The sequence below is a fragment of the Engystomops pustulosus genome, chromosome 5 (assembly GCF_040894005.1).
Source record: "Engystomops pustulosus chromosome 5, aEngPut4.maternal, whole genome shotgun sequence".
NCBI lineage: Eukaryota > Metazoa > Chordata > Amphibia > Anura > Leptodactylidae > Engystomops > Engystomops pustulosus.
Window position 1 is genome coordinate 142,403,319 of NC_092415.1, and position 27,242 is coordinate 142,430,560.

At 38.2% G+C, this 27,242-nt stretch overlaps 1 protein-coding gene across 1 annotated transcript in view; it reads left to right on the forward strand.

Moving 5' to 3' along the window:
* BMPER (BMP binding endothelial regulator) overlaps nt 1-22,505 on the forward strand; it is a 159,355-nt gene extending 136,850 nt beyond the window's left edge. The window contains exons 14-15 of the mRNA XM_072153266.1: nt 9,730-9,860; nt 20,486-22,505. Of these exons, the coding sequence (XP_072009367.1) occupies nt 9,730-9,860; nt 20,486-20,667 (313 nt within the window). The 3' untranslated portion in view covers nt 20,668-22,505. The remainder of the gene's footprint in view (nt 1-9,729; nt 9,861-20,485) is intronic.
* Nucleotides 22,506-27,242: the final 4,737 nt, after the last annotated feature.

Below are 27,242 nucleotides of genomic sequence, written 5' to 3' on the forward strand. Positions count from 1 at the left end.
GACAGATATGCTGGTCTCTTATTGTAGTATCTCTATTATGTTGGATTGTTGGACTGGCCAACAAGAATACCTGAGGATCCTCAGGTCCAGGCCCCAACCAGAGGCCCCAGAGATACAGCCGAACAAAACCTAATTTGGAGGTTAGTAGAGTCTATTTCCTGGGGGATTATGAAGGGTCGGCTCCCAGACCCTTTGGCACTTATTCTTTTTAATCATTTTTTTCCATACTAATGCATTACAGTATATTCAGTGTATGGGGAAAACAAATGCTGTAGAATAACTTTAGAAGTATTGACATGTTCTAGCTCTTTATATTTTTTGAATAAAGGATTTATCATAGTAAAGTGTCACCACACTAAAGACATTGCTGCATGAGCACAAAAATCTTTTACAGAAAAAAAAGGCGCACCACCACCTTTCAGCAGCAATATCTGTTTCTTCTGATCTGATTTTTCACATTAAACAGTCCAGGTCCCTTTAGCAAACCCTGCTATTTATTAACTTGACCTAACTTTTGAAAGTTCACATGGACGTACAGTAAGTAGAGAAAATTATGAAATAATACATCAATTTTATTAAAGTGTAACACAGACGTCTATGAGTCACATTTCATGATTATGTAGTAAATAAGAATAGGGAATTCATAGGGATGAACCCAAAGTCAGTCTTCAACCTATTTTTATTCTGATAGTTCGTATGCAACTGCCATCAAAATTAAGCATGAAAAACCAGGGACTGTAACTGTGGTAATCTCCTATATTTGTTATCGCCTCCTTCCTTCAAAAATCAACTTGTAAAATTATGCTAAAGAGCCAGGTGAGTTCTGAGGGTGCTTTGACTTCACAAGCTGTTACATTGTGTAAAAGAATATCTTACCCTCTTCCCTGCTCCCTCAGTACTTCCCCCTCTCTCTACCTTAGAATGGGTGTGGAGAAATACTCCTGTGTACAGCCTGTGAAGCTACAGCACGTAGAGGCTCTGGTAATGCTCTTTAGAATTGTTCTGACTCATTAGAATAATTTAAAAGTTTATTTTAAAGGAAAGACGCCGTGGACAACAAGATAACATTAGTTGTGGTGCCTGGATCTATGAGTAAGTGCCCCTAGTTTATCATTCTTGATTTTGATGGTATTTTTTTTTAAAGAATTTCTTAACATTTAAAACCACTTTTTTAATAGTGCAGATGACCTACATGGGACCTGAATCCAGGACCCCAGTACCCCAAGGCTGTAGTGCTAACCACTGAACCACCCCTACATACTCACATAGATGTATTGCTCTTTTTTCATCTGAATCTGTCTTAAAGAAATCAATTTTTCCACCAAAACAGGCTTTTAAAAATATGTGGAACTGCTAAGATTTAAAGCTGGAGGTATCCAGAGATTCCTGGAGCAAAAACTACTAAAAATCTAGTGTGTCTTTTGATTTCATTGATGGAAATTCATCAGAGCTGTTTTGTGTAGCACAGGCCATATAGTTCAGTTTATAAAGTTCTAAGAGATTTACATCTGTAGTATTAGTCTACAGAACCAGATTCAACCCTTGTCAATTAAATTCTTCTCAACTTATACAATCTATGTGCAAAGCAAGTGCAACATCACAGATGCCTAATTTTTATGTTTCTCTACTTACATCAGACCTCTTTATTTGTCTTGAAATCTTTCTTCTATAACAGTTTGGTGCACAATGTCCCCCAGGAATAGAATGGAATTGCTGCCAAACTGCCTGTGTAGACCAAGGTCCTTCAGGAGCTCTGCCTAAGCTAAGACAACAGACCTCAAGTATTTCATGCGTTATGTAATTTGGATTTGGATTTAGGTCTTAAGGAAGTTAAGTGGAAATATGATACACCTCCAGGTGCTTTTCCTTCCTTTTGCTGAAAATTTTGTGTTGGTAGTGGCAGTACATCATTGTTCTAAAATATATTTTCAAAATGAAATCACCCTGAAAGATTTGTAATATATTTATGTAGAACAAGTCATCATAAAATCTTGTTGCTTATTACTACTTTAATTAGAGCTCTGACCATTGTTGGTCGTGGACTGTAACATCTGGCCTCTCAACTATTATAGAGAGAAAGATTCTTCATAAAACATTCAGGCAGGCATTTATCAATTTGGACGCAGGGTCCGTGTTTTTGGCACACATACTATAATTTTCATTGGGATGTGATATTGTGGCGTAAGGGCTTAATATTTTGCCGCAGGACTGACTCCTGAGGTTTAGAACTGTCTCCATATTCATTAAGGTGAAATAAACTCCATAGACCAGCTTTTTGCTGCTCTAAGTATGTGGCAAAAAATTTCAGAAAACTAGATGCGCAGGAAAGGTGGCGGATTTCCAAGTTATTCCAAAATTGTGTGCCCAATAAAAAAAAGAAAACCATTTGTGCTTTATGGCACATTTCATCTACAATTATTAGAAGTATGTTTTTCAATCTAGAGAAATTGCATTTATGCTTGTATGTGTACAATTGTCAGTTTCTATTATTACAGTGAGATCTCAACAACTGTTTTAAAAATCATGTATCAAAGTCATGGACTAGTGGTCCTGTAGAAAGTTAAACACATTATAAGAACCCACTGCTGAGATGATCACAGTATGAGTTGGCTTTGCGAGGCCCAGACTTTCATTGACCAGATTGCTTGGTTTATTATTACACTACAAGACTCCAAAGAACACACAGAAAGAAAGCTCATCATAACATCCAGTTCCGTATGTTGTAGCAAAGTGTTCACTCTCTTCTCTTCATGCCATGAATCTAGTGTCAATGTTTTCAGTAAATCCCTACTTCCGATCAGTTGATATCCGGCAATGAGTTCCAGTGCATGTCAGGCATCACATTCCCCACAGTTTTCTCTACAGATGCTTGTAGGGCCTTCCTAATTTTTGAGATCTTCACATAATATATTTTTCTCTTGGGACACCAAGCAACAGATTTGGGAATATAAGCCTAACTAGACATGTAAATTGATTAGGAAGTGTGTTACTCCATTGGTGGTCTTCATGCCAGTTTCCTGTCTAACAAAATAAAACAAATCATTCTACCATGGATAGTACAGTATGTGCAAGATGACATTTTACACAGTTTGCGGTATGAAGACCATAAGGGAATGTTCTACAGCCACATGCAGATTGACTCTGCCAATATATCATATGTCATTATATATGCTTTATTCTGTATATACCTACAGTTGATTTGTTGACTCTCTGGCAAATTAAAGGTTTAGAAAATGTAAAAGGTAAATTGGAATCATTATTTGCTTATGTCCTTCTACCCTCTCCACCATCTTAAACACACTAAACATTAGAAAAAATCTAAGTGACTTCTAATCTAAGAAAAACCTGCATACATTTATTTCACATACGGTGGGTCTATATTATGTAGTCACAAAAGGTCTGACACCCAGCTTCCGTACAGATAAGTTAATTGTAGCTACAAACAGGATGGAACTAGAAGCAGACTTCAGTATTAATAATAAGTCTTTAGATAAGGACTGTCACCTATCCTGACAGGTTGGATTTATAAAATTTATAGTATACAAGCAATATGAAAATTCTTCCGCTTTGTTTCTCATAAATCTGCATTGGGCTGTCCATCTGTTATTCCTCATAGACGTTTATGATTAAGTTGACAACTGGGTGTTACCAGTTTGGGTTGGTGGATATCCAATCAGTGTCTGATAATGCCAAACTGTGCATGGGAATTGGGAATGGTAACTTCTAGTTGTCAGTTGTTCTTGAATTTCTAAGAGTAACAGGGGAATAACACATCCCTGGTTCTAAGAAAAGGTTTATAAGCATTGTTATTTCATGGCAAATGCAAATAATTTCTAATTTAAAAAAAAGCCAAGCAGGTAGAGCATTTAACAGTTTGATCTAGAAGTAGTTAGTCGGTGGTAGCCAGAGTAATATCGAGGGTCAAGGAGTGGCCTCTAATGACCTATTTTGTAATAATAATAAATCTTTATGTAGAGTCATTATATGCTAATGAAACATGGCTATACAGAGGATTAACATGGTAATATATAACAATGGAAATGAGGGCCCTGCTCACAAGAGCATACCGTCTGTTGTATTCAAGGAGCCTGGAAATCCCTTTAACTGTTATTAATAATTTTAGAAACCTAAAGCTGTTTCATAACATTCGTGTTGACCATAAAGAGAAAAACATAGGAACAGCTTTTGTGCATATATATTGGTCTTGAAACTGAAGTCCCAAAGATTGTTACAATAAATTTGTGTCACTAGTAAAAAGTTCCACCGAGATAGAAAAAAAATCCCTCATTAACTATATAGTCACTTAACCCCTAGGCGCACCAGGACGTTATAGTACGTCCCGGTGGCTAGATACTTAGCGCACCAGGACGCACTATAACGTCCTGCTTCTGGCACCGGCTCACGAACGGAGCCGGTACCAGAAGCAGCGGCTGTCAGCTGTCTAGTACAGCTGACAGCCTGCGCTAACACCCGCGATCGGAGCCGACTCCGATCGCGGGTGTTAACCCCTTACACGCCGCGGTCAAGCATGACCGCGGCGTGTAAGGGTCTTCCCCCTATGGATCGGATCCCCCGTGCCGCTTACCGGGGGATCCGATCCTCTCCTGGGCAGCTCCGAGGACTGGCATGTGCCCCGGAGCTGCCCGGTTTCCATGGCAGCCAGAACCCTTCCGGGTCTGACTGCAAACTGTCTGAGCATGCGCAAGCATGCTTAGACAGTTTACACTGCTCTACAATAAAATAGTATTGTAGAGCAGTGTATTGAACTTAAACCAGTGATCAGAGTATCACTGGTTTAAGTTCAAGTATGTAGAAGTAAAATTATGCAAAAACACTTAACACTACACATTATAATAAATAAAAAATAAATACATAAAAATATAAGCCCCTAAAATGTCACTTTCCCATAAAAACACTTAATAAAGTATAAAAAACATAAAAACACAAAAAACCCCCGCATGTTTGGTATTGCCGCGTCCGTAACAATCTGCATAATAAAACAGAATCATTACTGGACCCGCACGGTAAACGCCGGAGGAAAAAAATGCAAAAAACGTTCTGAAAAAAAGATAATTTTTAATTAATACCCTATAAAAAATGCTCTAAAAAGTGATTTAAAAAATTTTATGCACTCTAAAATAAGCCCACTAAAAAGAACAACTGTTCTCGCAAAAAATAAGCCCCTAACCAGATTTGTCAGCCAAAAAATAAAAAAGTTATGCATATGAATAGATGGTGATACTAAAATGAATAAGATTTTCTCCAAATTAGTTTTTATTCAGTACAATTGAATAAAATACACAAAACCCCCACATATTTGGTATCCCTGCGTCCGTAACAATCTGCATAATAAAACAGAATCGTTATTAGATCCGCAAAGTGAACCCCGTAAAAAACAACCTCAAAAAACTCTCTCTGAAAAAAAGATGATTTTTTATTAATGCCCTTTAAAAATGCTCTAAAAAGTGATTTAAAAAAGTTACGCAATCTAAAATAAGACCACTAAAAAGAACAATCCTTCTCGCAAAAAATAAGCTCTTAAACAGATTTGTGAGGTGAAAAATAAAAAAGTTATGCATATGAAAGACGGTGATGCTAAAATTAACAACAATTTTGCCAAATTACTTTTTATTCAGTAAAAATGGGAAAAAATAAAAAATATATATAAATGAAGTATTTTTGTAATCGTGGCGACCCATAGAATAAAAATAATATACTATTTTTATGGTATGGTTAACGGCCAAAAAAAAAACACATAAAAATGTTCCTAAAAATTGACGATTTTCATTTCCTCCACCAACAAAGCTTTAATTAAATCTCACCAATTAGCTATAGATGCCCCAAAATTATGTACCAGAAAAGTGCATCTCATGTGGCAAAATAAATAAGCCCCTATAGGTCCTCAATAAAAAAAGAAAAAAATTATAGCCTGTACAATGTGACATAGCAAATCGGATCTGGATGGCGCCTCCTTCCCTTCTATGCCCGGCTGTGCGCCCATACAGCAGGTTACCACCACATATAGGGTATCGGTGTACTCGGGAGAAATTGGGTATCAAACTTTGTGGAGCCTTTTTTAATTTAATCCATTGTAAATGTTTAATTTTCCACCCAAAATGAGTGTATTGTGAAAAAATATTACAATTTTCAGACTGCACCTCCGTTTTGTTTTAACCCCTATAAAACACCTAAAGGGTTAACAAACTTCTTAAAAGTGGTTTTTCATACGTTGAGGGGTGTAGTTTCCACAATGGGGTAATTTATGAGTCTAGCTATTATTTAGGCCTCTCAGTGTCAATTAGAAGTTGAGCAGGTCCATCTAAATACAGGTTTTGGTGATTTTACAAAAAATGTGAAAAATGATACCTAAATTCTGAGCCTCAGAACATTCTAGTAAAATATGTGGAATCTTAAAAAACCATGCCAACATAAAGCAGACATTTGGGAAATGTAAGTTATGAATTTATTTGGGTGCTATGACTATCTGCATCAAAAGTAGAGAATTTAGAACGTTGAAAATATAGAATTTTTCCAATTTTTTGCCAAATTTTGTTTTTTTTCATAACTAAACGCAAAAGATTTCATCCAAATTTTTAAACTAATTTGAAGTACAATGTGTCACGAGAAAACAATCTCAAAATCCCCTGGATTTCTCATAGCGTTCCCACGCTATAACCACTTATAGTGACACAGGGCAGATTTGAAAAATGGGTCCGCGTCCTTTAGGCCAAAAGATGCTGTGTCCCGTAGGGGTTAAGGGCCAATATGATGAAATGTAAGAATTTCATATGCTCTCTGGGAGTGTGGAATAGAGAAATGCTGGCAGCTGTAGAGTCAGAATGAAATGGAGTGCTATGTGTGTGGGCTTCCACAAAGTGGACCTCGCCTGCTCTGTCCTTCCACCGAGATGTCCGCAGCTCATTTCTATTGTAATGTATTCGTACAGCAGTGTAACTTCAGTATTTTCATGAACATAATGAAGCTGGAATTAATATACAAAGTTAATAAAAACTTTAATAATGGAACCTCCTGCAGCTAGAGATGACAGATGTCTCACACATCAATCTAATGACATGTATAGAAATGTATTACTAATGAGATGCAGGGGTAGACTGTATAGAATAAGATGATACATTTCATACACAGGGATACTTAAGAAGTGTCTGCACCACAAATGTGTCACATGCGACACTAGACACCATGCAACACAAATTAGGGGGCGTTCCGGTGCTTAGTCGAACTGTGCGCCAGATTTAACATGCAAAGTCTGTTGCACGCCTTATGTTAAAGGTGAACCAGAAAAAAGATGGTGAACTATGTGGGGCCACTGCAGGGAAGCGGCAGGTTCATGATTTCTGCACGTTCTGGCGCACTGAGTACTTTTAGTGCATTTTCCTACATTCTTAGTAAATGTTCCCCACAGAGTTTCAAAGAGTCTTCGGTGTAACGCTATAATGTAACCTAATGAATAGGCTGGACTTCTGCCTTACAGCGTTCTCGACAACACATAAAATGTAACCAAATTACTGCAATTTCAGACACAATAGTACCGCAATCAGACACTAACTTCTGCTACACATCAGTGTTTGTTCATCTGTATTTCTGTTTCTTGGTGGGAACAAAAGAATAAAAAGGAACAACAAAAACTGAGAACATAAGATCCTGAGAAACCCCCTTTGACCATTTGGGACTTGTGTGGTACCCCTTATGGTACTTTTCATTTTGTATGTTGGGCTGCCATTTTATATAGATTCTGCTACATGTGATACTAACAGAGACCCTGATGCAGATGTGACAATGGCTTAAAAGGTCTTTTTTTACATAAGATTATCGTCACATGTCTGTTCTTACCACTAGAGGGCAGCAGTGACTGAAGCAGACTGGGCTGAATGTTCATATAGTTCTTTGATAAATACAGTTTCTATCTTATTGTATTTTCCAAATGATGTTCATTCTTTTATTACCATAATGGTCAACAGTGCTATTGGTTATAATAATTGATTCATTTGTAAATTTCTTTTAGCACATGCACTTTCACAGAATTACAGGGATTGCAGGCACTGGTATTTGAAGGTCTTATAAGCGAAAATTACCTTCTTCCAAAGGCTACTCTATGCTTATACTTTATTGATTATGTTTAAATGCACTGCCACTCAGCTTTCTCCGACAGCTGAAAGGCAATCCTCCCAAGTTATAAAGCAATACATAGTAATCCTGCATTTATGCGCAATAAGACATACAGATGCCACAGCGATTTATGTAGCTAGATTTTATACTGATTATACTACTTTTTTTTTACTTTTATGTTCTTTGTAGTAAACATTAATGACCCCATAGTTGTATAGTTTTTCATTTTAATTAATAGGGTATACTGTATAAAATAATATATAAAATATTATATACATGTACTAACGGCTGCACTATTTAAGAGTTGTAGTGATCTTGAAAGGGGTTTCCAGTTCCAAAGTTATCAATAACCTATCCACAGGTTAGAGCATTCACAGGTATCAAATGGAGCTGTGAGCTGACAGCTCTGTCCATAGTGGTTGTCCCTTCTAACCAGAGTTGTCACTTCCATTCCATTAGAAAAGCCCCTTTAAGTTGATGCTTACCTGCAGATACTCAATGATTCCAGGCTACTGTCCGTCAACCTCTTGGTTATCATTTTCTTTACATTGAGTGCCCATAATTCTGACACATCCTCTGGTATTACGGTTGGCTGCTCCAACCCTATAGACAGCACTATACTTTCACTTAAACTTAGCAAATAAAGTTATGAAAAGAAGATTACAAAATGTAACTGAACATCAAATATAAACCTGGGAACCACTGTTACCATTGTGTTCTGTAATGCTTTCCAAAAAGTCCATTTGGAGCAATATGGCTTGAAATGCCTTGGAGCATAGGTAACTGGCCCAATTATCTATTTCTTACAAAGAGTTTATTCTTCTGTACAAGTCCCACATGGACAGTGCAGCCCTGGATCAGGTTACTGACACAGAATAGTTTCTATGCAGGGGCATAGGATCAGGTGAATGGAAGCCAAAGAGTAGTAACCAGTTTCAGAACACAGAGCGTTGCAGCCAGCTCCATTCTCAGGGTTAATTCCAGTGCCAGCTGATCAGTGGGGGTGCCAAATGTCAGGCCAGCGCTGATCTGATATTGATCATCTATTTGTAGATAGATAGTTAGCACCTCTTGGTCTGGAGTGTGCACCGGGGTAGGGATCCTACCCTGCAAACTTTGTAGAAAAATAAAGGCTGTGCACAACGTGGTATTGAATTCTTATAGTGCACAGTGACGTTTTGGCCCCCCTGGGCCTTTGTCAAACCCGCTTGTAGTAGTAGTATAGATGCGATCCGAATTGTACAGCTGCACACTCTGTATGCATGAGAGCACACAGTGGCACCATTCGGGTCACATTTAGACTAATATTATATATGTGTTTGACAAAGGCCCAGTGGGGCGAAACGGCACTGTACACTACTGTACTCACTATGAATCCTAACAGCATTTTCTACTGATATTGATTATTAATAGTATCAATAACCAATCACAACCACATGGTATACAGGAATAAGATGTCCATGGTCTGATCATTGTATACTGAATACATATCATGTCAAATATACAGTACATACGAGCAATCTGTATAAAGCTATGCATTTATCAATGCTCATATCCATGCATAACATTAACCATTTTCTCTTTGTCTTTTGTCTCCTCTAGGTCATGTGTCACAGATATGTGTGAGTGCCCAGTGCATAAAAACTGCTACTGTGAATCTTTAATAGCATATGCCAGAGCATGTCAGCGGGAAGGTGTGAAAGTTCCCTGGAGACCTGAAAATAATTGTGCAGGTAATGTTATCAGCTACAGGATTTTTGGAATATATTGTGATTAGTCATTAGCGTCATTGTTTCTTGCGTCACCATGTTTTTCTTAGATACAGGAATAACTTTGATAAAACAGTGATCTACAGTCTAGTGTGATGAAGTATTGGAGTTTACAATACAAAATGTTTGCATGTCACTATATTTATTGGAAACATACTTTATATGTATATGAATGATCATAGTAAGAACATGTATTGGGAAAGATATTAATAAGCTTAATAAGAACTTCCTAATATTCAGATAATGGATCCTTTATAAGTGCAGGGTGTGTATTATAATTGCTATACTCAGTTTGGACCACTAGAGGGAGCAGAGTCTTTATAGAAGTGTAGTTACAGTAACATATTTACAAAGTAAAGTTTTCTAGTTTCATGTTGGGAATGTGAAATCCCAAAGTAATTGTATACATAAAGATAGTCCTCACCTAAATCATACGCTAAATTAAACTGAATTTTTCACCTCATGTCCTGCAGTTTTTCATTTACTTTTTTTAGTTCAGGAACTAAATCTCATATTCTTGGTGCTCCAGGGCTTTTCATTTATTAATATTCATTTTATGGTATTGAACTCTGGGGTTGAGGGCTGTTTCTTTTCTGGCATATAGATTGCAAGAAATAAGAGATTGAGGATCATATCATAAATTTCTTTTGGTTCTCACATTATTAAAGCAAATTAATCGTCTATATTTTCTTTATTAATTTTAAAGAGGACCTGTCACCACCCCAGACTTCCCAAACTGAACATACCGGCATGTAGGCGCTAGTATCATGATTCTGGGGCACTTGGAATTTTCGTTCTAGCCCCCTCCGTTCCCGAGAAATGCCCCCCGTGATCTGACGATTCCGAGGTCTGTATCGTCAGAAAGGAGGAGCTGCAGCACGGGTGGGCGGGGGGGGGGGGGGCAGTGAGTATGCTAAAATATTCTGACACCTTCCAATCAGCGTCGGATGGTGTCAGCTAAGAGACTCAGCTAAGGGTGAGGGCGCGCTGAGCAGCGGCTGCGCGCTCCCGGCATCATGTGTCTGCAGTGCCGAGTGCGTGCAGCCGCTTGTCCCTGGCAGCACACTGAACACAGTGTGATATCGCGAGATCTCGCAAGATCACGCTGTATTCCGTATACAGGTCCTCTTTAATGTAATTGGTAGATTTTTTATCTATTTTCTTTTACATAATTATGTGGCTCTTATTGACACAATTTAGAGATATGTTTTGCAGTGTACACAGCCAAATCCTGCAGAGATTAATTGACAATTATGTGTAAGAAAGTGTTGTATGAAGCGGATATATAGATATGTAAATAAGTTGTTGCCATTGCTCATTGATAATGAAGTCTATAAAAGAGGTGCTGACTTTATTTATATTTCTGCCTCTGAAGTAAGTGAACATAGTAGGGCAGAGTATACTCAGGTTACTGTATTCTTAGTCTTAGTGGTCATCAGGATCTGCAGGTGTTTAGCAGCTGGCAGAGGTTTTACCTTGTCTCCCCAGGGTACTCTCCATTTGCCATGCTTCCTGGTAACGATGGGATACAATATAGAAGAGCTAGAGACAACAGGAGACTTGTTAGGATGAGTTGTAGGACAATTAGTGATGTCCAATTACAAACATGCTGTCCAGATTCATATGAATGCCTTTATTGCTGTGGCTTTCATGTCCTGAGCTGATGTCACAGCCTTACTCCCTTCAGGAAATGCTGAGTGGATTTTAAAGATAACTTCATATATCTAGTATATATATTATATATATTAACCCTTACATCTCAAGAAAGTAAGAAGCCAGCAGCATGATACAGGTATCATTGGAATTGTTTGTCAGTAACTTATAGGGGTGTTCCGGTAATAAGCATTTAAAAATAATCTAATATTTAATTAGTGGCTATTTAAAATTTTGCTCCCAGAAAAATGCTGTGGACATATACCATAATTAAGAATTAATATGTTACTGGACCTTCAATAAATCCGTTCATTGTATTCCTGTGGAGAAGACACAGGACAGAAGATGGCCGCTGGTCACATGTCCATATAACATCTCCTGCTCCTGTTTGGGCAGGTTATGTGCATCACTATGTTTGCAGTGCATCCAGTATGGCCAGTGTTGTGGTGAGACACATCTAAAGTAATGTGAGGTAATGTGCAGTGATGACATTACATCATTACTATGGTAACAGAGCAGAACAATCTGTTACATCATCACTGGGAGCTGAGCAGAAGAGGGAGGAGGAGTTAGTGGGAACTGAAACTTCATGGGACTTGTAGTTGTAGAAAATTTTGAAGATATCCTCGCCTACTTCAGAAAGCCGATAAAATTTAGTGACTCATAAAAGCAAACTATTAAAGCTCTGTTTTGTAATTAATGACAATGAGTTCTGTATTATTTATTTACTTAGCATTAGCAATAGCATTATGGATTTTTCTATCAGTCGTTTATATTCCTGGAATACGCCTTTAAAAGTTATGCTTTAAGCAAACTAGTTGCATTTGGCCTTATTGCAAAAGAAGGAAAGGATAGTATAAGAAATAGATTGGATAAGAAGGTGTGGGGGGAAATTGAGGACTGAAAATCAGACAACCCAATGCTGTCCTGTTCAGCACAGATCATAGTATTGGATTTTTACTGTAAATATTTTTTCCTGTATTTTGGAAATTTTGTGGTAAGTGGCTTTTTTCTCAGCATGAATGTTGTACATTCTAATAGGCACTAGGCATAATATCTTTATAGTGAAAGTTATTATGCAAATACCCTCCTTTGTATAAATGCCAGGGTAGAAAACTACCTTGTTTTGCTCAAAAGTCAAATCGCTGCGTATGAAGTAATTGGACAATTGTCAAACATTGTAAAGAAATTAATTGGTTTTCTGTAGCTTGCCAAGATCTGATTTATTCTAACAGTCCATGAGCAGAGTGATGCCAGCGTAAAAGATCACATTTGGCAATATGAAATACACAGATAATAAATACCACTGCCTCATGACCTCTTCAGTGATAGAATATAGCTCTGCCTACACAATATAAAATCCTGCTATAATCTGACATTTAGGAGTCTCTGAATAAGAAAGATTTTCAAAAATCCCATATCTTTATAACACATTTGCTTTAATGGGAGCCCTGTTTTAAATAGCATTTTATTGTCTAGACATGGATACATAGCAAAGTGGGCAGGCATCATTTTGGATCACTCATATGAATCCAAAATTTATGACCAAGTGTGAACCTTGCAGTGGTATAAGTTTTATATTACAGGATAATGATCATAAATGCAGTAGTCCGCAACATTGCAATTCATATGTTTGTACAACCATATACTCAAATCTATCCCTATTTGCAGCCATAATATTGCCATCACTACAAATCTATCTATACACTGCACCCTGGGCTCTTGATTTAGCTTTTTCCTTCAGCAGCAGTGACCATCTTCCACTCCCATAGTGGAATATATGACATATTGAAAACAGTATAAAGACAGATGTAAGCTTCCTGAATAAGGAAAAGAAACTGGGAAGTGGATGAATTTCAATACATACTAAAAATTAATTAAATATCCAAAGCACCTAAACTGTATTATGTTCCCACTAAGTCTACCTGAGTATCACTCTCTCTGTATAATGGCATGCTGACTCTTAATCATCTAAGGCTACATTCACACTGACGTATGCCCACATGTCTACGGCCAGGCGGTCGTACGTCAGCCGCAATGTAGAGGAGGAGGGGTGACCTCTCCCCTCTCCATAGCTATCCACGCCGCACGGCCCATAACAAGCAGAAAGATAGGACATGTCCTATCTTTTTCCGGTGTACGGAGGGGTACGGTGCCACACGTGTGCTGGTCTTTGAGGACGTCTAAATGTCCGCAAGCTAGCGGACGTTCATTTGTCCCCCTATGGTCATGTGACTGTAATCATAACTTGATGCAAAGGAAATTAAATTGCTTATGTGATTTTTATGTGCTCATAATTTCTTCAGCGCTGTCCTTACATCCATAAAATTACTGTAATTTTCTAACAAACTCTCAGCAAGTAATAAGGTTCCTTAAAATTCTGCATCTAAGGCTAAGTTCACACTAATGCTCAAACCTCCGTTCCTTACCTCCATTAAAAAAAAAAAATAAAGAACAGAGGTTTAACACATCAATTAAAAATCCCATTGACATCAATGTAAATTTTATGTCATCCACTATGTTCAGTTAGGCGGGTATCCTGTTCAGGGGGTGGCAGTGCCTTTTCTCCATTTGAGAAAAAACCCCATTTATAACTGATATTTGCTAAACTGAACATAATGGATGGTATAACATTTACATTGATGTCAATAACATTTTTAACTGTTAAGCCTTATTGTTCACATGTATTAAAATCCAGCAGGCTTCATGCACCCCTGAAAATTTTCATAATGATCTTACAAAGACTCATGCTTAAATATAAGATAACCTTTTACACTTTGCTGCTGTATCTCAGTGCTAAGCTGCCTACATAAAATCCCCACCACTCATCTGATTCTTGATCCCTATCGAAGGGCTAGCTCCAAACTCTATGTAGTCACTAGCCCTGGAAGTTGCATCTGTGCTCCTATCCCAGTGATTGGGAGCTGAGCTGCAGTACACAGCTTAGCCACTGCACAGAGAATGGAACTATATGGATAGATCATTAATATTGGGAATCTAGAAAACCTACTTAGCTGTACCCAGAATCCTTGTGTAGTAAATCAGCAAAGTACTTTAGGTCATGAACGCTGTGTGCTCATTATTTGGAAAGGTATTTTTAGCCTCCCATTTGTAAATTAGGAAATTTTGGACACCTGGACAAATTTTATGTCATGGTCCTGGATATTTTAGCCGGTATACAGTGTTATTTGTACTGTAGATCTGTGTGCTCTTCTGTAATTGGTTTCCAATTTCCTGACAGGTTCTCCTTCAGTGAAAAACTAAAAACAGATACAAATAGGGATTAGAAGAGTTAGGTCAGCTAAGGAGAGTATAATGAAACATAAGTGGGGTAATAAGTACATCTGTAGATCGGGTGACTTATAGAAAAACATGTACAACTGGCTAGGCCACTCGAGAGCTATATTGAGCTTTTTCAACAATTTTTATGGTTTGTTTTATTTGGCTTTGCAATGGCATTTTTCATTGCTAGAAGGTGTTAATTTTAGTGGAATTGAATAACAGCTCGTGCTTAAGTGTGCCAGTGGTCCCTTTCGGCTCCTTTTTAACAGGACTAAAACCATTTTTTCACATCTGCCTGATCGCACATCCACAGCCACTAACATCTGTCTTCTTGAAGCCTTTATTTCCTTTTCACCACATCCGACTTTATCCTGACAGCTGAAACACAGCAGCTTGAAGGATTCTCATTACTGCAATTGGGGGAGGCATAGCCGTGATGGATTCAAGATTTTCTTTTATTTCTTAAATTTTAGTTTAAAAACAGTTTCAACACATGTTAGTCCGTTGGCACACTACAGAGCATGAATGACACAGTCCTGGTACCAATTTAAGGGGTAGACAAATAAGCTTGTTTCCTGTACTTTGGGCTGTGGATCCTTCAAACTCCTCAATTATTACTACACAGTTTGATCATTTATCTCCAGCAGAATCTTTTCTTGTTCATACAGCTCGACATGATGCCATGTGCTTATTATTTCCAGATTTACTCAGGTTCTTAGATGCCTGTACATGCATAATTCAATGGATTGTGCATTGTGACTTATAGAATATTATTTCTGCTGCAAATATGGTGAGGAAAATAATATCTAAACCTTATATATTTTCATATAAGCACATAGGTGCTTCCTTGTATCTTTAAATGTATTGTTAACATGTACCTTACCTGCTAATATAGGAATCATCCAGGTAATATTTTTTATGAAAGGAATGGTAGACTCATCTGATGGAAGGATCTAGGGCTCAATGAAAGGAAGAGTAAAGGGTGGAGGAATACAGGTGACCCCCCCCCCCACTTCCTTCTGTATCTCTAACTTTCCACTATGGTTTCTGACTTTATGAAAGTTTAAGCCAGATTTAAGTAGTCCACCACATGGAGGGAGATGACACAGGAGTCATTTTAGTTGCATGACACTTTATGAAGAGGAGCACCACAAATTATACTTTGCCTTTACTGATGTGCCCTGGCATTCATTAAAGAAGCCTTAAAGGGAACCTGTAAGAGCTATATGCGACACTAAACCTCCAACAGGTGCTTATGGCCTGCTGGTTTAGTGTCCCAAATCGCCCATTAGTTTTCACTTCATGCCGGCAATGAAAAAAGCAAACTTGTGTACTTAACTTCATCCATTGTTTCCAGCCCCTGTGCAATGGATCCACTTAAAGGACACCTGTCATCAGGTCTGTGTCACTAGTCCTGTCACCACTACCTGTTGGAGCAGATCACAAGGATCCCATCACAGCCTTTATCTAGTTATTTCATACATTATTCATTGTAAAATCATCTATTTTTTATCATGTAAATGAGGCTGGTCACATGGTTATAGGCAGTGATGTCACCCCTGTTACCCCTCCCCTCTCCTCCCCCTGCTCATGTCTGTGTGTAATGTATAGTAAAACATTGCTAGTGTGTGTGCTGCATCTGCTGACATGCTGCATCCTCCTAATATGCAGGTGATAGACACAGACATCAGCTACACATGAATCTGACATGTTCTGCTGTAACATGGCTGCCTGGAGCTGCTGTATCTCTCCTATACACACACACACATGCACACACAGGCTGCAGGGGGCGTGGCCACCAGCACCTAGGAAGCACATCATTATACAGGCTGTCAGTCATGCACTGGGGGTGTGGCTGTGCCTCCCACTCATGAATAGAGTGGACAGCTTGAATATGCTAATGCTTCATTGGACATTTCACAGGTCATTTGCATACAGCTTTAGGACCTCATTGCTTAGGTTTACAGACATGTAGAGGGACAATGAAGGGATAGAGGCGATGCTCTCTAATGGCAGTTTATGAAAATATATTTAGTTTAGGGGGGTTATTTTGCATGACGGGTTCTCTTTAAGTACTGTACACCAGGTCTTCAATGTGCATGTGCTGTAGGTAGAGCACAAAAGCACAGCAACCACAAGAGATGAGTATGATGTACCTTATTTCTAGGTAGGTTTAAAGGTTTGTTTTTTATGGCAGCCATAGAGGTAGCTGTTACAGAATTTAGTGTCCCACATCACCCTGATGGGTTCTCTTTAAGCTTCTCCATGCGTAAGGCTGCATAAAAATCTAAAACAGCTTTCCCCATACTGCCCCCAAGCAGTGCTATCATGCATATTAACAGTGCAAATTATTCTGAGAAGGCTGCAGGGGAACATCTTACTTTCATATCTCACGCTACATATTAAAATTTTGTGCCAGTGTTGAAAGGAATTTGATGAGGGACCAAAGCAGGGGAATGGAGGCACCATCGATGAGCTCCAGGTGTAGTGAATATTTGTGTCTCACGTCTTCTCAGACTTTTGATTTTGACACAAGGGTTGATTTAAAGGCTGGTTTGTCACTCAGAATTTTGTAACACTGGGATCAAAACCTTATGATTTATTAATATCATCTGCCACTATAATTGTGCCAGAAGATTATAAATCTGTTGGGTCAGGGCCTCCCTCCAGACTAACATACATTTTTGCACCTCTCCATCCACTATTAACAAACGTGTAGAGCGGTTCGCAGAATGGAGAAGACCGATCTTTTTGTACAACTTGGGTTTGTGACCTTGTGAGCGAGACATGATAAATCAGTCACACTGTCTGTAGACAATTTTATTTATTTTTTTTACATTTTGGGTGGGTGAGGGTCCACATACAGAAATGTTGTTTTTTGTCAATCTTGCTCATTTATGATTTCTTTTTTCTCTCTCATGATGTAAAGACACTGATGGTGAAATGTGTGTAGGAATATGGTATTCAGCCCTTTGTGATCTCCCCCTATCATCTGTAACCATATTTATAATGTGTTGAGTTTAAATGGAACAGTAAAAGTCATTAGAACAAATGATGCTGCACACACACGGAATGATGTCAAATATACTTTATCACTTTTATAATAAGTATGTGCCAGATAGAACAAATGGTGTCACTGTGACTTGTGAGAGTGCATTCAATTACGTGACTGTGACAGAAAGCATTCGCTCATCGCTTTTTCAATGGGTTCATTTCTGTACAAAATAGAAATGGTTGACATTTTGAGAGTAATACACACAGAATTGTATTTAGATCAGCACCGCCTCTGACCTGCGTAAATCACACTTGCAAATGTTTCATTTGCTTTGGCTATTTTGAACATTAACCTCTTGTCGCTCCTGCAACTGTTCTATGTTCCCCTCTGGATCCCCTGTGCTCTTTGGCAGGGTGCCTGAACAACAATTTATTCTTTATAGCACCCTAGGGGCTGTTAAATTCAAGAAAGAAGAATATTCAGAACATGCTGACAGACACATTTGGTCAGACAAATCTTTATCATCAAAATAAGGTTTCTTTTTCTATGTTTGGCTTTGAAATGAAGATAGGACATAGCAATGTCACTTTAAAAAAGACTCTGCTTGTGCCAAATTCATTATTTGCATAGACTAGTTTTCACAATACTGAACTGAATTCATGATTCACGATTCACAAATTTTCGTTTAGGCGCATGTTTTGCTGCAAAATGACCCCAGTTACCACCTGGTGTAGAAATAAGGCAAAAACCACTACCAAATTTATCAAGACCAATTGTTCCTTAGTTGGACATGTGCACCAAAAAAAAGAACATCTAGTGACAAACACAAACAAAAACTGCATTATGAGACAAACAAAATAAACATAAACAAATACAACAACACTCGTACATAGACTCACTTGAAGAATTTGGATAAAACACAAATGGAATTGAACATAGAGAACCAATGAAAGACAAATTGTAATGATAAATTCCCTCCAATTAATTTTGTCAAGGAATAGTTTCCATAGTCTATGGGGCGCATTTACTAAGGGCCATGTGCTAGTTTTCTGTCAGACTTTGCATGTTCTTTTCAGTGTAAACTGCAGAGGTACTTAAAGAAGTGTCTGTGCCACATTTGTGTTACACGTGACCGTTTTGTGTCACGGCTGCTCTATTCTTTATGTGACACAAATTTCTGCACTGAAGGGGTGTTCTGGTGCTAAGTCAGACCGTTCGCCAGATTTATCATGCAAAGTCCGTCAGAAATGTGTTGCATGCCCCATGTTAAAGGTGCACCAAAATAAAGTGGTGCACTCTGTCAGGGCAGTGAACGGAGTGCCAATTTCCTGAAAAACATGCACCAGAAATAATGAATTACCTGCCCTTTGCACACTACACAGGAAACTTCACATAGTACAGTTTATACTGTTTTATGTAAATGTGGGCCTATATCTGGCACTACGATAATTCCTATTGAGACAGAGCCTGTAGCAAAGGAGGTGCTGTTTTAGAAATATATATATACATGTATATAGAACAGCAAAAAAAGGCAGCACTCCGAGATTTGTGGAAATCAGAAAAACATACTCATTTATTCACACGTGTCAAGGCTACGTTTCGGCTCCTTGCATCTGGAGCCTTTCTCAAGCTTGCCATTTGTGTTTTTGTGGAATATATATGTCGCTTTCTTCTAATATAGGACAACATGAAGATGTGCTTATACATTGCCATTAGAAGCACCCCGAAAACTCACTATTTATAGGATATGTTAACCCGCTGCTTGTTCAGCTACAGAACTCAACTGGTCAACCCATATGCATAGGCACATTTATTTTAGTCAAGAATAAATATGTTCTAAATGAGGAGATAAGTGAAGTCTACAAAACTACGGTGAAATGCAACATGCCCAAGAGTTGGGAAACCCCCAACTGATCCCCAAATGATCTACTAATGTTTAATTCAAATATTGCATATATTATATATGAATAGTATAATATGTCACATATAAACTATGCTGTGTATAACAAAAAACTTTAATCGGCAAATTGGGCGGGCAACTTGTTATAATGTACAAATGGCGCATATTAAATAAATAAAGAGATGTATCTCTCAATGCCAAGTTCTTTTTATTTAATATTCTACAGTTCTTTTGATCTTTTGATATGTTATCCAAGTACGTGATCCCCTTGAACCATTGCTTCTTTGTCTATATCTACATGTGCAGATACCTGTCAATATGCTTCTTCTCTGTTGTCCTGTACGTTGTCTCCTGCATGAGTAACACAGCAGCTCCATAAAGTGGTCCACAGGATCAGGTATATGTGTTTGATCACTGTGGTCCTCCCGTCAATCACAAGGGTGTCTTGTGTGCCTCTCTTGAATAGAATTGTTATCTTACATAGCCGCTGCTATTCTGTTCACTGTCTATTAGATCGCTTAAGCTAAATTGCTTCTCTGTCATGTGTATAGTGTAAGTGGGATAACAACTTCTTACTGCTGCTTATAGGAATGCTTAGAGATTTCTAAAGATCAGTGGTGGTCAAAGATCACAGACTTCAACAATAAAAATCTCCACAGGTGCATCTTTGACAAATTATAATGAATTTGCAACCCTTTTAATTTGTAACATATTAGCTTGTTTTGTGCCTTCTAATTATAGTTCTTTGCTTTCTTCCAGCAACCCAGTGTAAACATGGAGCGGTATATGACACCTGTGGTCCTGGATGCCTAAAGACATGTGAAAACTGGAATGAAATTGGTCCATGTACAAGACCATGTGTGGCTGGTTGTCACTGCCCAGCTAACTTAGTACTTCATAGAGGGAAATGTGTCAAGCCAGCACTCTGTCCCCAGCGGTGACATTGATCTTTTGTCAAAAACTTTGAAGCGCTAAAAGTTTTCTTTTAAAACTCTTAGTTAATGAAGGACACAAGTGTTTGGACACTAAACTTGTAAAATTATTACATGCTTTAAACATTCACACATGGACACAAGTGATTAATATAAATATTCTATATATAAATAATAATACAAAATTATACAACATTTTTAAGCAAAGAAAACCAATTTATTATATGTATATTTTTTGCTATAATGTTTATGCATTATTTTTCGGATTTTATTCTTTAAACTATTTGAACTATTGTATAAATAAAACAGATGTTTCTAATTGAATATTGTGGCATAAAAATGTCCTGGTCAGCCATCGGTCTACACTTTCCAAGAAGATATTTTTTGCAGAACCCCTTGCCAAACTGGATTTATTTCAACATTGAGATTGAATTTACAGTTAGAACTGGAAACACTCACCTCTGGAGATAAAGATTTGCCAAGGACCTGCTCATCTATATATATAAAGAAAGGAAAATATACAGCTCATCATAACTTGACTGCTGTGGTGACAGAATTTAATGAGCCTAAGAAATCCATGAATCTTTCCTTAATTCATTTTATGTGTTATGAAATATATTATATATAATATAATGTTATTTTTAGGAGATAAATTATTTGGTACCCTAAACACAATCTTACATTTATTAAAGCATACGTTATGTTTAACTATAAGCTGACATGCATATACATCAAAAATAAGAATATTTTTGTCAATTACATGACTTGTATTCTGCATTTTATAGCAAAATGTCTCAAATGCACTTAGCGTGAGATACAAAACATAATATTATCTCCAGCAGCTGTTGTCTGCCTGTGTCTCTACTCTTGACTTCTCTTTTCCAACTGTCTTCTCAATAGACTTCTATGTCCACATGTAACTTCATACTTCTGTAAATGGAGAAAGAAGTATTTTCTGTGATAATATATAGTACAACATTTTTAACTATATTTTGTTGTATTTAAATTGGATTGTTTTACTCAGAGTAAAAAGGTATATTATTTTATTATATAGTTTATTTTCTATTTTCAAATGATTTATATGTCAATCTACACAGTCTGTTGTAATACTAAAATTTTTACATATATAGAACTTTATTAATGTTATGAGTTAGGCCCCTTTCACGCGAATGTATGTTATGCCCTGGCCAAGACCCATGTGTTTGGCTGTAGAGGAGGAGTGGTGGGCACTGCTGGTGCTTAGCCATATGTACAGGAAAAGAAAGAGCATCAGCGGTACGGGGACAAACATGAGTGCTCTCCGTACCATGGCTGGGGGCCATAGGCGTCTATGGGGACCAATATGAGGCTGCAAATTGTGTGGCTGTATATTGGTACCCCCGATGTTCCTGTGAAAGGGACAAAACTAGCATTGTTTGTTATTCTTACAGTCAAAACTACTAGAACTGGAGCAGAAACCTGATCGCTATTAGGGTTGTATATTTACTATACTTGCAAAGAGAAGTTCACCAAGTTCAACAAAGCAATGCAAGTGACAGGTTAAAGGAAACCTACCACTTAAAAGTGGTAGGTTTTATACACATATACATGGCAACAGCTCAGGGTGAGCTGGTGCCAGAGCATATTTTTGTTAGGGGAACAAAGCCCCTATCGCAGATTTATAAGTTATATTAACTTATAACTCGGCGTACCGCACTTGGGCACGGCGCACCATGCACGCGCCCATGCGTGCGCCGGATTCTGAAGTGCAGGAGAGCTGGTAACGTCACCGAGCTCTCTGCCACATGCGCGCCTGCGCAACTTAGCACGGTCTGTTTCCCCGCATGGTGCGCCGTGCCCAAGTGCAGTGCGCTGAGTTACAAGTTAATATAACTTATAAATCTGCGATAGGGGCTTTGTTCCCCTAACAAAAATATGCTCTGGCACCAGCTCACCCTGAGCTGGTGCCATGTATATGTGTATAAAACCTACCACTTTTAAGTGCTAGGTTTCCTTTAAGGGAAAGAGATGTAATGGAACTCAATTCTATATTTTTGCATAACTGTCAATGTTATTTTGCTGTAAAAGGCATCTCGACTCTATTTAAAGTTCTCTGCTGTCCCTACTGTGACCTGCTCCCGAGGTAGGCTATTCCACAGATTCGGAGTTCTTATGGTAAAGAACTTTTGTCAACTATGGAGATTAAACCATTTTTGCTTCAGAAGAGGCCTCCTTGTCTGTGGAGTTGATTTAACATGGAATAACGTTTTAGAAACTTCTGGCTATTTATATAAATAAATCATGTCATCTCTCAGTTGTCTTTTCTCAAGACTAAGGCTTAATCCACACAACTGAGACAATATTCTTAGGTTTTTCAGAGCTGAGTACAATTGACATTAGTTTTTCATGGACCCTAGTGAACTATAGTCTATGACTTATCCATGATAAACAATTCAGACTAGGACATGTTCCATTTTTTAATGGAAAGGACACAATGTTCATTAAAAACCCTTGCAAGGATCCATTTAAAATGATTGCATTTATTATTATATATATAGAAATTATATATGACCGATGTGCCCAAGGGTTCTGTAGAAATAGGGCACTGGCACACATGCTTGTTCCACAATCTACTCTCTTCTATGAGACTACAGGAGACTAAAGTCCCAGTAGTCCCATAGAGGTGAATGTAATCATATCTGAGTAGGCACATCCCTGAGTAGGTGATCCCAGTGTTTGGATCCTCAGATGAAGCACTTATTGTGTCAATAGCTGGAGGTTAAAGACCTGGAAAATAAAAATTATCTGCATAATAAATATTCCAGTAAATGTGAACTGTGCAATACAGTTACATTTTTGTGTAATGCTTACAATTTAAAGTGCACACCGATTATCAGTCCACCATGGGAAAAGCTATGCAACCAATTATGGCTTGATTCTTAAAGGAAACCTACCATCAAAATCAAGAATGATAAACTTACTCATAGATCCAGACACCATGACTGTGGTAATCTTGCTATGTTTGTTATCCATGGCCTCCTTCATGGCCTAACCCAGCATCTCTCCTGCCCAACATGCTTCTCTCCACAACCTATGTCATGTCAGGTAGAAGATGATTGCTTTTTATATCTGTCTTAATATTACTGTATAGGCAACTTTGAGCAACATACCATTTCAATATATTTTGTAATTAATAGTTTGAAGATATGTTTTAAATTATGCTTAATAAAATAAATTATATTTTGTGGATACAAATTGTACAAAAATGTGTTTTATCTTTATACTATATACAAAGACCACAAAGACACTTAGAGTTTCTTCTGTCCCATAGTATGTTGAATATTAATCTTGATCTGTATTTGCTGAGTAAATTGATATATAGAGCATTATAACTTGCAATTTATTAAATGGATTTCTGATTGTTATGTGCTTAGGAGTAGAAATTAACAAATTTATTAATTGATTTGTAGATTCTATAAGAATCTGCCATTTTCCTGTGACCAAATGGAATTAGAATATTCTCTTTGCTTCTGATGATTCTTGCAAAATGCCGACAATTGATGTTCTAATAAGGTTTGAAGAACAACTGAAAGCAGCATGGGGGAGGCCAACACCTTATCAAATGACTAAGACAGGAACTGGGGGTTACCCTGATTGGTTGACAGGCAACCTCTTTGAGCCAATCATTGTGTACAGCAAGGCATAGTCTACAAATGGGAGTTCACAGTTCTGTGTTTTCACTTCCACTCACCACCTCTCATCCACCTGCAAACTGTACTTCACTAGTTCTAGGGTTAGAGATTTAGGACTAGTAAGGAGAACAATTGTTTAGTTTAGGTACTGAGGCACAGTTGGGGTCAGGGAGAAAAGCTACCTAGCTGTGCAATGAAGGTTTTTCGTGTTCAGTTACCACTCACTCACTAGTGCCAGACAAAGAGGAGTAAATTGTTGACATTTTCAATTCAAAGAAATACTCCCAGTTTATTGCATTGGAGCTGCGTGTAGCAGTGCATGCTAATTTCCATGCATCACTTAAAATTTTACATTTATTGCATTGTCTTCATTTAAATTTCTATAGAGTGCTGTCACCAAAGTCATCAATATCACAAAGTGCTGCTCACAGACATATTGGAAAATACATCACTTTTATTGCGCTTTTTCACAGCCAGGCAACAATGATTGCCATTTTAAGCATAAAAATATATATTTTACCATTTTATTCTGTTGGTGCGGCCAGTCAGTCATATAATGTTTGGAAAGGTGACAAGTCCCACTACCAAAAGTAAGAACATTACCAGTAGGAGTGGCAAAAGTCAGGTAATCTGTAGCAGTAGTAGCCACAGCTCCCTGAGGTTTCCAAATGGTGCAACAATATGACAGATGAGAATGTGGATTAGACTTTGGACTGTATGATTCAATCCTCCTCTGTCATGAGGGTGATGTGTCTTCTGAGCTCGAAACATTACCTTGAACCCAGGAGTCAGCAGACCTCCTGCTCATCCTCCTTTCATCCCCTGGGAAGCCTGTCTGGATTTTTGGTGCCATCCTTGCCACAAACAATGCCACATATTCAACAGAGCTTCAATATTGACTTTTTAGACAGCAGTCTACAGATGGGATCTCAATGCCCCTCAGCTGAACAATACAAGCAATTCCAGTCTGATAAAATAGATGTCCAATGATTCTTGTTTGTGACAGGACTTGGGAGCCAGATTGGAATGGTAAAGACACTGAGGAGTAACATAAGAGGAGGAAGACATTGCTAATCGGCAGCAACAGAGGGCAGGGGCAAGGTAGGTTGTAGATCTGTGTTTTGAAACAACAGAATTGTAAACATTCTATTTGAATTTGAAAAGATGTTGCTCATGCAGCAGAGAATGATAAGGAAAGGCATTCACTAGTCACGTATATCACTGTTGGGGAGCCCTGAGGCAAAAGTTCCATTATGGTCAAGCAGAAAGAGGTGTATGAAGGGCTACAGCTAGAAATAGGGGACTTTTTCCTCCTGAGTACACAGAAGAGAAACTTGATTACTACTAGGAAATACTATATACCAACCGTGCAGTGAGTGTGCCTGAGTTTCTCCCATAGAGTCACCCCCATCCTGCCAGACGCCGCAGCAGTCGACAGTTCAGCCTACTCAACATGATGCTACGCTGTTTTAATGTCCCAGGAAAGGCAGCAAGCCCAGCCCTCCCATCTCAATGACCAGGTTAAGGTCTACTTTGACTCTAGCTTACAAAGCATGTTATTGGACTCATGTTAGTAAGTGTTTATAGCACTGGTTACGTGAGGGAGAGGCACTTGTTCTCTTGTGAGAGTGTCCAAAACATCACCTTGATATAAGGGTATTAGTGAAACATGGCTTGACAATAGCTATGACTGGGCTGTTACTTTCGATGGTTATAGTGCTTTTAGAAATAATCGTATAAATAAAAAAGAGGAAGGGGTTTGTTTATATGTGCAATCTTGCCTCAAGCCTGTGCTGTGAGATGACAATGGTGACAAAAAGAATGTGGAGTCCCTAAGGGTGGAGAAAAGGGGAGGGAAAAAGAATAATAAAATATTACTAATGGTTTGTTATAAGGCTCCAAATGTAATGGAGGCAGCAGAGGAAATGCTTATAGGTCAAATGGATGCGGCTTCAAAGCATGGTGAAGTACTTATCATGGGGGATTTCAATTACCCAGGTATTTACTGGGAGGCAGAAACCTGCAGGTCCTTTAAAGGTAGCAGGTTTTTGTAAACAACAAAAGACAATTACTTGTCGCAACTAGTCCTGGAGCCAACAAAGGGGGGGGGGCACTGCTGGACCTATCCTAACCACCAGACCTGACAGGGTATTAAAATTACATGTTGGGGGGAACCTGGGGAATAGTGACTACAATATCATTGATTTTATATTATGCTTTACTAAAATGCTAAGTAGAGCGGCAACGGACACTTCAGGACGGTAAATTTTCAGCAACTGAGGGAGGACCTTATAGGCATAAACTGGGACAATGTTCACAAAAACAAAAGCAACCCCCCAAAAATGGGACATTTTTATAAATATTGTAAAAAAGCCTATGAGAAACCCATACCATATTGAAAAAAGCATAAGAGAAACAAGAAAAAGTCAATGTGGTTAACTAGTACTCTAAGGAGAGCAATAAGTGAGAAAGAGAAGGCATTTAGGGTGCTAAAACGCGAAGGTAGCAATGAGACGTTACAGGATTATAGAGGGAAAATTACATTCTGTAAGACACATAAAGGCAGCAAAAATAGAGACTAAGAGAAATATTGCCAAGGAAAAATATTGCCAAGAAAAAATAATTCTAACGAAACTAAAAACAGAGAGTGTGGGCCCTCTGAAGTATAACCTTGGGGTCATGGTGGAAAATCCCATGGTGGAAGACATGATGAGGAATAACTTAAATTATCTTTGGAATGTCAACCGTCTTGCTCAGGCAGAGAAATGGCGCCACCTCACAACCACTAAAATAGACAAATCACCAGGTCCAGATGGTATAGAATACTGGGTACTGCATGACAGACCATTATTTTTAATATTTGAAGATTCCTTGAGGACAGGTTCTGTTCCACAGGACTGGCGCATAGCAAAT